General features: G+C 45.7%; 2 protein-coding genes across 3 annotated transcripts in view; both read right to left on the bottom strand.

Annotated features, from left to right (window-relative positions):
* OC90 (otoconin 90) overlaps positions 1-9192 on the bottom strand; it is a 37080-nt gene extending 27888 nt beyond the window's left edge. The window contains exons 1-2 of one of the 2 annotated variants that reach the window (XM_017875174.1): positions 9153-9192; positions 4825-4916 (exon numbers count right to left, since the gene is read on the bottom strand). Coding sequence is in view for 1 of the 2 variants with exons in the window: in XM_017875173.1 (XP_017730662.1) it covers positions 4825-4870 (46 nt within the window). In the remaining variant the exon portion in view is untranslated. Of the gene's footprint in view, positions 1-4824; positions 4917-9152 lie in introns of those variants that run through there. The other variant, XM_017875173.1, reaches the window with a different exon arrangement.
* Positions 9193-11307: 2115 nt separating this feature from the next.
* Positions 11308-15053, bottom strand: part of HHLA1 (HHLA1 neighbor of OC90) — a 39644-nt gene continuing 35898 nt past the window's right edge. Inside the window, exon 16 of the mRNA XM_017875189.1 lies at positions 11308-13838. Within this exon, the coding sequence (XP_017730678.1) occupies positions 13795-13838 (44 nt within the window). The 3' untranslated portion in view covers positions 11308-13794. The remainder of the gene's footprint in view (positions 13839-15053) is intronic.

Genomic DNA, 15053 nt, shown 5'->3' with positions numbered 1-15053 from the left:
GGATCATTACAGAGGCTTTCTAAGTAAAGGGTCAACAGGAGCAAAAGCCAAAGAGTCTGGAAGCAGTTGGCTGTGGGTAGGGCAGGCTGGCAGGAAAGAAGACTGCAAAGGGAGGAGGATATCAATGATGTGGACCTTGAAGACCTCACGGGGGGAAGCTGTGGAAGGTTCTAAGGAGGCACAGTGACGGTGGAGTCATAAGAATGCATGATCCATGAAGACTTGCTCACTGGGGGTGAGTAACTTTGGAATCTGTCACTCATGTTCTTAGGAACATAAGTCTCTTCCTGGGACATGGGACATGTCCTACCTCTAAGTAAGATCCCAGGGATGTTCACAAAACTCACTGAATCTACCTCTGGCTTGAGGATTCTGAGAGGCTGCAGTGGATGGAAATAGACACTGACTACATCAGGAGACCAGGTTAAAAGCCTCGCTTTCCTACATGCGGGCCGTGAGGCTTCGGGCACATGGTCTTTCCACGTTGAGCCTCACTTTGATCCTCTGTAAAATGAGACAATTCTATCTGCCTGGCAAGATGCTCTCAAACACAAAATGACTCAATGTATATAATATAACTGCACAGGCCATGTGCGGTGCTCACACCTATAATCCCAGCACTTATGGGAGGCCCAGGCAGGCAGATCACCTGAGGTCGGGAGTTCAAGACCAGCCTGAGCAACATGGAAAAACCCCATCTCTACTAAAAGTACAAAATTAGCTGGGTGTGGTGGCACATGACTATAATCCCAGCTACCCAGGAGACTGAGGCAGGAGAATTTCTTGAGCCCGGGAGGTGGAGGTTGCTGTGAGCTGAGATCAGGCCATTGCACTCCAGCCTGGGTAACAAGAGTGAAACTCTGTCTCAAATAATAATAATAATATTAATAATATAACTGCATAATTCCAGGCTCATGGACGATCTCAACAGTCTGCATTTGTTATTCACATTGAAGAAGGGAAAACCAACAGAGTTTAAAGAGATCTAAAGATGATCCTATTCAGCCTCCACTCTAGAGATGAGAAAACTGTTGGATAGAACTTGAAGGCAGACTGGGAACTGCTATCTGGGATTCCTGACCCCCAGCCAAGTGCTCGCACTGTTATCCCTCCTCTGGCTATGCTGTTCCCTGCAGCCCTCACACTTGTCCCTACATCCAACTTTATTTTCTCTCTTCTCCTTTTTTGAGGCATCCTTTACTCACCTATCTAACTCCTATTCAATTCCTGCCTTCTCTTTAGCCAAGCTCAAGGACACCTTCTACAATTATTCCTAGGCTAATGAGACCTTCGTTTTTTGAAGCTTTGGCATTAATGTGTATCATGGCACAGAATAAAAAGCATGGGCTTTGGAGCACAACGAATGCGAATCCACATTCCAGCTCAGTAACTTCTTGGTTTTGTGACCAGGAGCAAAGTTCTATATCTCTCTGACTCCAGTCTTCTCATCTGTAGAATGGGGATAACTATTTGTGTGTTTATATCACAGGACATTGTGAGATTACATGAAATCTTACTGAGAGATGACATGAAATAACATGTGGACTCTTGGCGGTAACGTGGGAAATGGGGTCCAACTTAAGAGCAAGGACTGCAGACCCAAATCTTTGCAGGGATGGGCAGATAATGTCAACAAGTAGCAGTCCAACGCTGGGAAGCAATAGGGAATGGAGGGGACTGTGGAGAACCAGACAGACCCAAGTTACAGCAAGACAGGCAGTTGTGACTCAGCACCAGGGCTTGAGAAAAGAGTCTCACCATTTTTATTTTTCAAAAAATTTTTTTGAAATCTGAGTATTTTGGTAAAATCTTCCAATTTTAAACTCTTGGCTCAAATTTAAAATAAAATATTTTGCAGACTAAACAAAACAGGCTGATTTTGGTTTGAAGGTGAAAGGAAGGTGCTTTGTAAGGTTGCTTGGGAGGGCCAGTGCTCCATCTAGGGGCAGGGGTGGGAGCTGACCACGCATTTCTCAGGTTCCAGTGCCAGCCATGTATTCCCTTTGCCAGGTTCTTGGAATGGTTCCCATGAACAGGGAATTCCCTCCTGCCTGAGAACTACAGGCTTTGAGGGGACTGTGGCCTGTAAAATGCAGACTTTCAGGCAGGGAGGGAGACTCGTGACTTCAGTTCCATCTGAGCCCTTGTCATGAAGCCCATGTAATAGATCTGGCACATTTTTCACTGGGCATAATTGCCTTGGAAATTAATCAGCATAATAACCATCAGCGAAGAATACCTGTGGCCCACTTCAGCAGCAATAGTAAAATCTTGCCTGCTCCTTGGCAATTACTGCGCTCTATTCCTTTGTGCAACTGATAATTAAGTTCCTCTTCTGGAGGGTGGGAGGTAATCTTATTACCTACAGACATTAATAAGGTGTGCTTTCTCCCCCACACTCACACTTACTTTCAGGATGTTATTAACAATTAGAATAGTCATCCTGGATGTGAAACTCTTTATCCCCAAGGACTAAATTAGTTCACTCACAAAGTCCAACAGTGCAGTTTAGGGAGATGCATGGTCAGAGGCAACATAAGGACAAAACTCACCGGGATGACATTGATTCTGATTCAATAAGTTTGATACACGCAGAAGGTGATGAGCATCTGTCCTGTTCCAGGAGTAGGACACTGTGTTTTGCAGGCATCACCTTGTCTGATCCTCTCCTCAGTACTGCGAGGCACATTCTGTCATTACCATTTTATAGACAAAGAAACCGAGACTCCTGGATGAAGCTATAAAGTTTTTTCTCACCCAGTACATGTGGCCTTCCTTGATCTGGCCCCTGCTGCCTCTGGTGAATCATCTCCTACCTTAAACTTCATGCTGCGGAGATGCTGAAAAGCTTAGGTTTTCTGGACAGCAAACTACTTCTTGCCATCCTGCCTTTGCTTGTACTGCACCCTGGGGCCTGGGACGCCTTCCTCTTGTCTGTAACAAGAGGGGTCGCGTTACTGACTCTCACTGACATTTTATGGTTCCATTCAAAGTTCAAGGAGCCCCGCCTGACCCTCAACCTGGCCTGGTTCTGGGACACTGCCCCTGTGCTAGCATAATGTTGCAGACATCCTTTTCTCATTGCACCTTTCACTCCATGTTGCAATGATCTGTTTATGTAACTGTTTCCCCCACTAAACTAGGGACTTGAAGGTAAGCACTGTGATGTATGTAATATATTGATATATGTATATACTTACATTATACATATATAACAGAAACCACAAGTTCAATCGATAACTGTTTAATGAAGGACTGAGCATGCAATAGTCGAACCACATCATCAAATGGCCAGTGAGTGGTAGCCTGCTAGAATCAGAGAATCTTAGTCTTGCAAACTTGAAGCAAACTTAGAATACAACATCTTTAGATAGTGGAATGATAATGTCTATTAGTGCTATAGAATGGGATTTCATGGTATTATGTATTCTACCAAAAAGATCAACCAGGATTGCACAAAACCCACCTTTTTCCTCAGGTCCCTTCTCGGAGGATCTGGAAGGAAACAAACACGCAGAGGACAACAGGGAAGTGGGAGCCAACACATGGTGGTGTGACGTGGGGACTGCAGTATGAGCTTCAGTGCAGAACTCCCAGACAAAGGGAGCATGTGCTTAGGTGGGGGGGGGGTGCAAAGGGATCTCCCTCTCCTAATGCAAATGTGGCCACCATCCCACTGGCTGACGCCTGCCCTTGGAAGTCACAAGGCAGCTCCGAGTGAGCGTAGAGGAAGCACAGCTGTTGCCCTGGCTGTGTTGAGGGAGCCAGCAGCGTGCAAGCTGCTCCCTGTCCTGCTGCAGGGATAGAGACCCCTGGAGAGACCTCACCATGCACAGAGGCCCTCCCCATGGTCGACACGCACAAAGCATTGTCTTGTATCTGACTCAGATTGCCACTGGGGAAGCCATGAGAAGGGACCTTGCTGCAACTACAGGAAGCATAACTGACCAAGGGCCTACGGCTATGCTTGGAAGTCCAAGGCAATGTTCATAGAGAGGCCTCGTCCCCCTCATGCCTGCTCCCAGCCAATGTCCCAGGGCAGGTAGGTGTACCACAGCGGGCAAGGCTCCTGGGGCACACGGGACTCCTCCAGCTCCTCTTGGATGACCTTGCCAGCTTACACACCTAGGGCACGTTCACCTCCCCTCTGCCCGTCTCCTTCACGTGCAGAACTTTCTGAAGGTCTCTGCCTTTCACGGTTGCCACTCCATGTTTTTCCTCACAGGTGTTTCCTCTACTGAAATCTGCACACTTGATCTAGTTTGGGCTTCTGTTTCTCAGAAGACCCAGATTCAGACACCACTCCCACATCTTTGAGTCAGAAGCCTCCACAACAGACCTTCCCTGCTACAGTGTCTGGGCCCAGAATTGGTGAATTTGTTGGGCAAGCAGTCTTATCTCGGTGGTGGTCACAAACTTAGCCCCGAAAACATTGCGGCTGCATGTAGAGCATGTTCAATTCATATGTAAGTGATACGATTGCACGTAAACTTTCTATGATTGTAATTTTTTGAAAGGTAGGTGTTAACGTTTGAGAATAAAATCTCTTGGGAGGTACCAAAAATGTTTGTAAACATTTATAATCGTGGAGCATATAATTGTCATTTTTGTCACCACAAGGTAGTTGCAAACTTACAAAAGAGGGAAGAAATAAAGCAAGGAGACAGAGAGGAATATGTTTAATAATTTCAGTTTTATAGAAAAATAAGGACATTTAAAAGATACGTAGGAAAGATGATGGGGGTGGGCATGTTGAAGGGACGGTATTCATATCAAGTAATTATATGCTAAGCTGGAACTATGGTGTAAAATATCGTCACTCACCGGCACGGGGGATCATCAGCACACTCGTGAGGAGAAACGCAATCATGACAAGAGAGCAAAGGATGGGCTTAGGCAGCAACTGGGACAGACTCCTGGAAGAGAAGCCAGTGGAATAGGATGGATGCATTTTCAGAATTCCCATGAAGGAACCCATAGACCCCCATGTCCTTTCTTGGTCCCACAAAGCATGTGGTAAAAGGAGAACGCCCTGAAAGGCTGCACGTTCCCATTTTATCACTAACTGACAGTGTGCCTCTAAGAAGACTATGTTCCCTCCTTGAGACTCAGTTTATCCATCTGTAAAATGGAAACGTAGCCACGAGCTCCCTGAAGACACAGCCGTGGTTTTCTGTACTTACTGATTGATTCCATGGTCATTTATTCGAGGCCTGCCTTGTGTCAGGCATCAAAGGATTGAAGATCCAGGAATGCAAAGTGAGGAAAACACACTCCTTACCTCTGAGTTGCTCATAGACGAATGCGGAAGGGAGGCAAGGTAACAAGTGCTGTAGTTTGACTTTTGTTAATTGAATTTTAAACAGCCCATACATTATGATATTCTAGCATTCCCGATACACCTTTGACATGTAGGCTTTGAACCTTTCAACCATCACTTGACATATAAATAAACCCAACAACCACATGGTGGCGCTGCATGCTAGCAAACAAAGCTTTTCCTGCAGCAGCTCCCTCTTCCTTCCCTTCCTTGGCTTTTGAGCGTTTTGAATACTTTGTTGCAGTCCTGAGAGTTCAACAGATATGCCTCAAAGGATGCTTTGGGGACAACGGGGCGAAGTGGGCAGAGTCCAGCAACCCTACTGCTTTTCAACTGTAGCTGCTGTCTGCTGAGATCAGCAAATATTTAACTTCAATAAGCCCTTAACAGACTCTAGCCAGTCCATTATATATTTAACAAGGGTGAGGTGGTGGGGGGAGGGGGCAGGGAAAAGACCAGAGGGATTTTAAAATAGTTTTTGCCCCCTTAGAATATAACTCCATAAATAATGTAAATACGGTCGGTTGACTTGTGCATATTCTGCTTTTAGAACATGTTTTTGGGACAACGTGTGAATGATAACACATCTTGATCCATAACACCCTGGTGGCACACACAGGGCTGCTGGATAGGGTTGTACATGTTGTGCACTGCACAAAAGCGCTTGGTCAGGGGGGTCAACTAGATGCCGAAAAAGCCGGTGCTTGACTCTGAAGCTTGTCCTCTGCAGTGTTGCATCAACCCAAAGGAAGGAGCACTTTCTAAAATTTGTTCTCCCAGATGCCAAGCCTGCCCCATACTCTGGTGGTCCTGCATATGTACCCAGGGCTGTGGCGGGTCACTCTGCCTGTGAACAAGGCTTGTATTTATTAGGGAAAGTGTCCCAGAGGAGAAGACAGTGTAAGTTGTACAATCACTACTCTATGGACCTATTCCAGGTTCTAGCACAAGGTCTGGTGGCTGCAAAATAAATGTTTGTTGAATGAATTTTTTAAAAAAGGGTAGAGGGTGAGTTCTTTGAGATTTTCACTCAGCTCAAGAATTCTCTAGTAATCTGGTTACTGTCTTATTGGTACAACGCTCTGCTTAGAGACTTTTTTAGCTATGCAAATTCCTAAAGCCAGTTAATTTTCAAGTTAGACCGTCTCTCTCTCTGTTTGGTGGAAATTCAGTTCTGAATGATTCCTTCTCAGGCCATGAAACACGACTGAAAATTAAGGGGGAGACAAAAGAGGTCTCCAAATGGAAAGTGATACGCCCTGAAAACTCTGTGGTTAGCAGAAGGCACTTCAGAGGAGCCCAGAGACCTCATTGAAATGATACCCACATGAATGGGGCCAACATGAACTTGGACAATGTAGTCACTTTCTGCCACTTAGTATGTCAGGCATTTTATTGTGACCATCACACTGTGACAGGTTGCCAGCATGTCTGAACTTGGAGTGGCATTGTGCTCTTCTAGTCCAAGCTCTTATTTTACAGGTGAGACCATTGAGGCTCAGAGCCTGGCAAATCATGGTAAGAATGTCCCACTTCCCAGGTCTCCTGACTCCCAGTCCAGCGTCATCATAATAACAATACCTATCTGTGAGGTTGTTGTGAAGACTGAAATGAATTAATCTTTGTGAGGCACTTACAACAGTACCTGACATAGAGAAGTTGCTCAAGAGCATGAAGAATTAGAATGATGGCATCTGGCTCAGGGTTAAAAGCTCAATAAGTAGTAGCTGCTACAATGAAGGCCTTTGTGCTGTTCCCTAATCCCCTGTAAGAGTGGAAGGCCCTGTCTGGTGAATGAAGAAGAGTGATCAGTTTCGCACAGTGGATCTCTGCTTTCCTTTTGTGACACGTGTTTCAGGGGTGCATTCCCCTGGGTCGTTCTGCAGCTCAGATAAGACAGCCTGAGGGTCATGTTCCATTAACCTCCTTGAATATGTTGATTGAATGCAAATGAGCCAGAAGGACTTTATTAGAGACAATTTTGACTCTGCTGTAATTTATTTTTGCAGTAAGTTATAAGGAGGTGTGATTCGGGGGTTCTTAGGTAATGGGCAGAGTTGCAGAAGGGGAAGATGAAAAAGTTCTGGAGGTGGACAGTGGCATGATTGCACATCAATGTGAATGCACTTAATGCTCCTCAACTGGCTAACATGGTCAATATTATGTTATGTATGTTTTACCACAACTTTTCAAAAAGTAAGTAATAAACTTGATGACCTTATTCCTTTAAACACAAAATATCATGGATTGGGTCATTCTTTGTGTCAAGTGTTCCACTGAGCATGCCCCACTTGATGTCAGGTGACAATCCTCTAAGACTTTGACTATCAAGGCACCTCGCTTTCCAGACCAGGAACCGGGGCTCAGAGACGGGGAGTCATTTGCAGGGTGGCCCTTGCCCAGAAGGGGGCGCTCTGGCAGTGACCAGACCCAGGTGGGCCGGTCTGACTTGTCCTGGCTCCAACACCCTAAACTGCCAGGCAGTCCTTGAGACAAACTAAGCAGCCCAGTGGTGATTCACTGCATAACTGTCACAATTATCAGTAGCACTTGGCCCTTAAGGTGGCCAGCTTCTTGCTGGGTTGTGGTGAAACACAGCAGGTGACAGCTCCCCCGCTGAGTGCCAAGAAGGGAAGTCAGTGCCAGCCAGAAGATGCCAGTTAGAAGCACACGGTCAGCCCTGGGCAACAGTGAGGATGACCCGAATCCAGGGTACATGCACATTAGGGTATCTGGGTGGGATGGCACAGGGCTGCTTCAGAAATCCAGTATCCTCCTGTTGGCCATTTCAGGCACCCTTGGCTGCGGGGCTGTGTCTACCTGGAGGAAAGACCTCCTTCTCCTAATTTGCCCAAGGAAGCCTCTGGGACTGTCATGGTCTCGTGGGTCAGTGTTGTCCTTGTAAGGCTCCTGAAGCCTTGCCTTGGTCTGTGTCCCAGGTTTGGAGTCCGGGCTTCCCGAGCTGTCTCCCAATGGCCCGTCTCATGGCAGCATAGCCAGTGTCTGATCCCAAGGCCTTGCTGTTCGGACAGACCTGGGCTGGGGCGGGGAGTTCAGGCTCTGTCTTTTGCTTGTCGAGTGCCCTGAGCCAGGGCACTCATTTTCCTGGGCAGTGAAATGCATATAATGGTGTTTTTTCATCAGAGAATCATGAGGGTTAAATGTGATAAGTCTTATAAAGGTAGAACACCATCTCTGGCACGTGCTCTGTGCTCCGTGAGGACTGCCCACAATTAAGGCTGATTGTGTTTCCACAGCAGGTGCCCGAGGCAGGGTCATTGCCCCACACAGGCTTGTAGAATCCTCACTAATGTGAAGAGGTAGATTTTTCCCCCAGGTAAATTCGCCAGGTGCTATCTGTCTGGCATTGCATCTTTTCACAGACAGGGTCAGAGCGATTTGGGTTTCTAGCTATATTCTGGAGCAACATCCAGGTCTCAGACAGCCCTAAGAGCATCCCCCCGCAAACCTTATCCTCCAATCATTTATCTTCTCATTTCCCCTCCATTCTTCTCTCCCTTCCTCCCTCTTTCCCTCTGTCCCTCCCTCCCTTCTACCCTCTCTCCCTCCCTTCTTTTCTTCCTTCATCAATTTCTCCCTCTTTTTTTCCCTCCCTTACTTCCTCCTACTCTTTCTGCCTCCTTCCGTCTCCCACCCATTTCCTTCCCTCCCTGCCTCTTTTCCTCTATCCTCTCCCTCTCCCCCTCCTTCCCTTTCTCCCTCCCTCCTTCTCTTGGCTCCCATTCATTTCCCTCCTTTGCTTGCTGTCTTCCTCCCTCCCTCCCTCCCCTGTTCTCTGTCTCCCCAACCATCAGGAATAACAGGTGCCTACCGTGAAGGTTCCACTGGAGTGCAGCTGGATGAATGATGCTAGGGTTTGAACAGGTGCAGACTGAGTCCTTTATACCCCAAGAAAAGACCCTTAGCCATGTGATGCCTCTCCCCACTCCTCACATCAAGAAGGAAGCCTTTCATGAATGTTGGCAGGTGGGCTGCCTCTGAAGGGAGGAGGCATCATAATACTATAGCTTGGAACAGGTGAAGGCTCCATATTAAGAGGCCCCATCTTGAGCCTCAGAGGAGACCCAGGCTCTAATTAGAGAACAATGGGTTCCCTGTTCTACCCCACCTCCTCTCAAAGGCTAGGAGGCCCATGGATTATGTCTCAGGGTCATCATGGGAACTCTCAGGGGATGAAAGACTGATGAAAGTCACGTGGGCTCTCCTGCAAGATAAAGGGCTGGCTTTGTCTGGTCTAGTTCATTCTTCAGCAAGAGGATCTCTAGCATGATTTTTTTTTATGTGTTATTGGCCTCAGACCTGGGAATTTGATGCCTCTTTCCTTTAGGGCTTTTCTGCCCAAGCTGTGGGGTAGGGTGAGGTGGGGCTTTATAATCAGACACCCTAGGTTCTTCTGCCAGTCCTGCTACTGAGTAGCAGTGTGACCTTGAGCTGGTCACTGCTCAGCTTTAGCTTCCACATCTGTTAAATGGGCTTAATCCTACTAGGATTGTGAGGATGAAGAAAGCCATGTACAGTGTGGGGTATGGAGGCTCATTAAGTCCTAGTTCTTTCTATCGCTTCTTCATATCCCCTTGCCAAGTGTTTCCTTTCCTGATTTTGACAAGGAAAATTGGCATTTATTGAGTGTGTGTAATGTACCACAAATGTTTTATAGGATTTTGCCCTCATCATCCCTGCAGCAGCTCTTCCACTGCTGCTTTCATAATCCTAGGAGCAACGGTGAATTAGCTCCACTTTACAGATGAGAAAAAACGGTGTTATTGAGGTTGAGGCATTGTAAAGGGTCATGTGTGATGGGAGCATTCTGGAATGCAGGTTAGCCTGGCTGTGAACCCTCTGAGTTGCTCTCTCTATGGCCACCGCCCGCAGAAGCAGGACTCTTCAAATGATTAAATCAGGGTGCATTTGAGTCTCTATGGAAGAACCCATTGAAGGGCTTCTTCAAATAAGTAATTACTATCGCGCATTGATGCTTGTGTTTGTAGATCATTAACTGTTGTTCAGCATCTCATGTGATTTGAGGAATGAAGATACATTGTCTGTAATCTTTTCTCATTAGCACCGAAGACCCACCATCTCCAAAATGAGTAAGCCTATGGGCATCTATGGCTCAGTGTAGCAAAATCCATCTTTTCAGCATCTCAAGAGCATGGCTGAGATTGTTGTTATGCTCAAGAGCATAACTGAGATTGTTATGACGCCTGAGCAATGCAAAGGCATAACAATCAGCGTAGGTATCTTGTTCGAGACATTTCATGGGGTTCTGAGAAGGATCATTTTTTCCCCATAGCTTACAACAGAGTATCTTAATCTTGGCACTGTTGACATTTGGGCCAAATTATTGTCTTTTTTAGGAATTGTCCCGAGCATTGCGATATCACAGGTCTCTACTCAACAGATGCCAGTAGCACTCCCTACCTTGTTGTGACAACCAAAAATGTCTCCAAACATTGCCAAGTATCCCCTGGGGGCCAAATTACCCCTGATTGAAAACCACTGGCCTTCAATATCCCTGGAACCTTGGCTTTTACCATTCTGTTCGTGGAATAAGATGAGAGTGAAGTTTTCACAAGAACCCAGACATAAGAGGAAAAAGTCTGTTCTAAATGAGAGTTTAAAATTTTAGATTTCATTATGATAGCACCTAAATGTCTCATTCACACAAACCCACAGCACTAGTGCACTTGTGCAGAAATAGGGACACAAACACACACATGCACACACACACACACAAACACTTAGAGCCATGCACTGGGGCCAAGAAACAAACAATCTTTCTCCTCTCTCTCCCTCCTCCTCCCTGTTTCCCTCTCCTCTTTCCCTTCCCTTCCTTCCTTTCCCTCTCCCTTATCTTCTCCCTCTTCCTCCCTCCTTCTCTCTGTCCCTCTCTTTCTTTCTCTTGACAACTTAGCTGGTCTTCTGGGCGTGAATGAAATAAACAGAAATGCACCTGCACCTTTGTTACCTGGAAGAAAGCAGTTTAATGACGTTACGCATGTAACTGCACAGTCTCCTTCATCAGAGCAGATACAGTCACTGTCCCATCTCTTTCACCTCATCTGTTAACCACTGGTGGCCACATACACACAAATTAGTAGGAGCTCCAGATCAATAGCACCCCCTGAGGCTTTCTTATTGCCCTAGCTATCCCCTAAATCAGGACACATTCAGCTCAGAAGGGGTCAAACCTCCTATGAACTCCAGGAGACCAGTTGGACTCCAGGCAGTGGTCAGCCACTCCTGGGCCCTGTTTTCCTCCTGCCATTGCTGCTGTTGTGGCTGATGGTGTGACTGTAGAAAACTGGCCCCAGGGAGTCCTCTGAGCCTTTGTTCTTGATGCTAGGCCAGATCCCTGCATAAGCCTCAGAGGTATTCCGCATTTGAACTTCTTAAAGATTATAGTCATGCTCAGTCATTATTCCCAAAGTATGGGGTAACTGGGTCCACACGGGTTTCCCCACAAGTGAATAGCCCCAGTCTTGGGCCCAAGCCATCCATCCATTCTTCACCTTTCTTGATGATAAGTTACTCTTTGGGGAACCTTGAGGACCCTTCCCTGTCAAAGGTCCTTAATTAATATCCATGCAAGGGTTCAATCAAGTTAACCCATACTCAGTGAGTCTGCTTGGTTCCTATCCAGGTAGAAGTCCCTTTGCCTCTCAGAAAATTTGCTGTATCCTCTTCATCTTTTCAAAAGTCATGACAACATATATTTGTGAGCCTGACATTTGCATAACTTGGAGAGTCTTTCAAGTGTTCTGGAGAATAAAAAGAAATCTTTCTGCATATGATTAGAAAGAGAAATGTCTGGCTGCTCCTCTCTCCAATGTCCAAGTTCTACCTCCCCAGGTACCCTGTGGTTCACAGGAGTGCCAGGGCACTCAGGGGTCTTCCAATGGAGGAAACTGTTTTCTACTTAGACAAACAGAAAGTAACTTTCCTCACCCAAGGGCAGCCAGAGATCACAAAAGGGTAAAAAAACAGATGGCCCAGCAGAGTCCCAAGGCAAGAGAGTGGAGAAGGAGCACCAAGCACATCAGGAGAAGAGTTGTCCCTGGTAATGAGGAATAAGGGGTCTGTGCAGGGCCACTAGAGAGAACACACATGCTTTACAAGGAGACTCAGCATCGACAGGGATACTGGAGCAACCGCAAACCTGAACATAGTGAAAAAGGAACCTGATGCAATGAAGGTGACACCTCGGTATATGGGGATGCAGAAGAAAGTTGACTCCACAGATGAGCTCAAACCCTGCACCTTTCAAAGGAAGGCCTGGTCCTTGACCAGCTCCTGGGGAATCCCCTCTAGACCCTTGGAATATCCTGCCTGATGAGTGTCTCTTGTACCTGAGGCTTTGTGCCATGTCAGATAGTTTATGTTAACAATGTGATTTATGGCGGGGCCTTAGGTCATGCAGTACCAGCTTGACCTCTAGAGGGACTGGAGACTGAATAACTAAGTTTAGCCATGCAAGCCATGAAGGCACTCCATACCTGCTCCATACCCCCACATATCCCCTGGACACCAAAACTTGGATGAGATTTCCTGGCTGACAGTACTCCACATGTGTTGTTAAACATTGTTGCTGGGAGGATTAGATGCTGACTGTGCAACCCCACTGAAAGCTTGTGCCTGGGCTCTCTTGGAATCTCTCTAGAGGTGCCTCTCACCTTTGCTGCTTTTCATCTGCATTCTTTTGCTGTAATAAATGCTAAATGTGCATATAACAGTTTTCCCAACCTCTGAGTTCTACTCGTGAATCATTGAACTTGAGGGTGCCCGTGGGGACCTCTGAATCCAGTGGGTCACACAGAAGAGGAATCAAGACAAGATATCAATGAAAATAACTCTCTAAACCTCCTCCTAATGATAAAGTTTTCATTATTGCCCACTTAAGGGGGCTTGGAAGATTATATAGTTCCCATACTATGGCAGATCTGATTGGTTGTACATGTTTTAGTTAACTGTATAGAAACAGTATATGTGAATCTCTCTACAGTACAAATTCAATTTTAATTTATGCTTTTGTTGTCTTTCAAGTCTCAAGTTTAAGTCACCTCAGGTATTATGTCAGAGTCTCCGTGACTGAACTGGTTTGTGCAGGCTAGCGTGCCCACACATCCCCAGTTTTTAAATTGTCAGGGTTGCCTCAAGATTTGTAGGAGTTTCTTGAGCATGAACACTAGATTTCCATGACTTGAAGCAGGCAGGGAGTCCAGCGTTACTGTATTAATTGTGAGGCCTCTAACAAGAAACCTTCTACCTTCAATGTTTTGCACATATTCACAGGAGGGGGAAAATGCTACTTCCAAGAATAACCACTTTCAATTAATTGATGATCTAGCTGGAGCCTCAGTGAATTCTTCAAATGTAGCCCACTTGGGAGAAGAGCCAGGGTGATAGTGCATTTCCTGAAGTCATTGTTATGCCCTAGTGTTATTTTCAAGTTCTCACACAGACTTGCAGATATTCTCAAGGCATTTTTGCTTTAAGGCTGAAAAAAAAGCAGAAGAAGAAGGAACTCAAGGTACTGAGACATAAACACTGCAGAGACATAAATTAAACCCTGTCGGCACCAACGGTCTAGGCTCTTCCGGAGAGCAAGTGTGGGGCAGGGCGCCGGACAGGGGTCACTAGGGGTGAGTCTCAGAGGGTGGAAAGGACTCGTGCAAGACCCCATTGCTAGTTAGCAGTAAAGTCGAGTGCGGAGCAGCCCCTATTTCTCCATTCACTGCCCAGTGCTCTTTTCCAAAACCCAGCTGTGTTTCCAAAACACATCTGTACAGCTTGTACAAGGCTAATTTAAACTCATTAATAAGTTGTTCAGTAAATGTAATATGTTGTGTGCACAGAGATTTTAATGTGGCGAGGACAAAAGAACTATTGAATTATGTGTTTGCAAGATTTCCTATTTCCTCTCCTCATACCAGATAAAGGGATTTCTGTCTTTGATTTCTGACTACCCCCCATCCCCATTCTTAATGCCTGTATTTTTTCTTTCTTTCTTTTTTTTTTTTTTGGTCATGTCATGCAGGATGAAGGTGATGATAGAAAGAGAAGACAGGAAAGATGAGATGGTGGACTTGCACAAGAAATAAGGACCCTGTGTTTGGGAAAGAAAAAAATAATGGAGGCAGAAGGAAAGCAAAATAAGCAGAAGAGGTAAATGGAAACACAGAGAAGAGTCAGAAAGCCTGATTTTCAGAGAGCTACTGAGTGATAAGTTGAAAAATGAAATAAAAAGAGAAGTTTTAAGATGATGGCTTGTGAGAAGTGAGAAATAGTGGAGGGCAGAAAGAATAAGAAGAGTTTCTAAGAAGTGTTGACATGGATCCCAGGGATCCCAGCTGGTATTCTTCAGGACACAAATGGAAATATTAGGTTGTTACATACACTGTTTTGTTTGCTTGTTCAAATGTAAAACATTGCCAAGACTGAGCCCTATGAGCGCCCGGCTTATATTTGGGTTATAGTAAGAAGGGATTTTCCACACAGTTTAATGTAATGCCATGATATTTAGAAGACCGGAGTCCCTTGAAGTGGTTCAGGTAGATGGCATGATAAAAATGGCCAAACTATTGGTTTTGGGACTTTGTTTGCAGAGGTGAGAGAAAAAAACAAAGCTGATACCTGGAATATCTGGGAATAAATGAAGCCTTGAAGCTACCAGGGACAAGAAGAGAGGTACCATAATGAAACATAAATTCTA

Source organism: Rhinopithecus bieti, unplaced genomic scaffold, assembly GCF_001698545.2.
Source record: "Rhinopithecus bieti isolate Rb0 unplaced genomic scaffold, ASM169854v2 scaffold_7212, whole genome shotgun sequence".
NCBI classification, from domain to species: domain Eukaryota; kingdom Metazoa; phylum Chordata; class Mammalia; order Primates; family Cercopithecidae; genus Rhinopithecus; species Rhinopithecus bieti.
The sequence above is the reverse complement of the archived record's forward strand: the minus strand, read 5'-3'. Positions and strand labels throughout refer to the sequence as shown.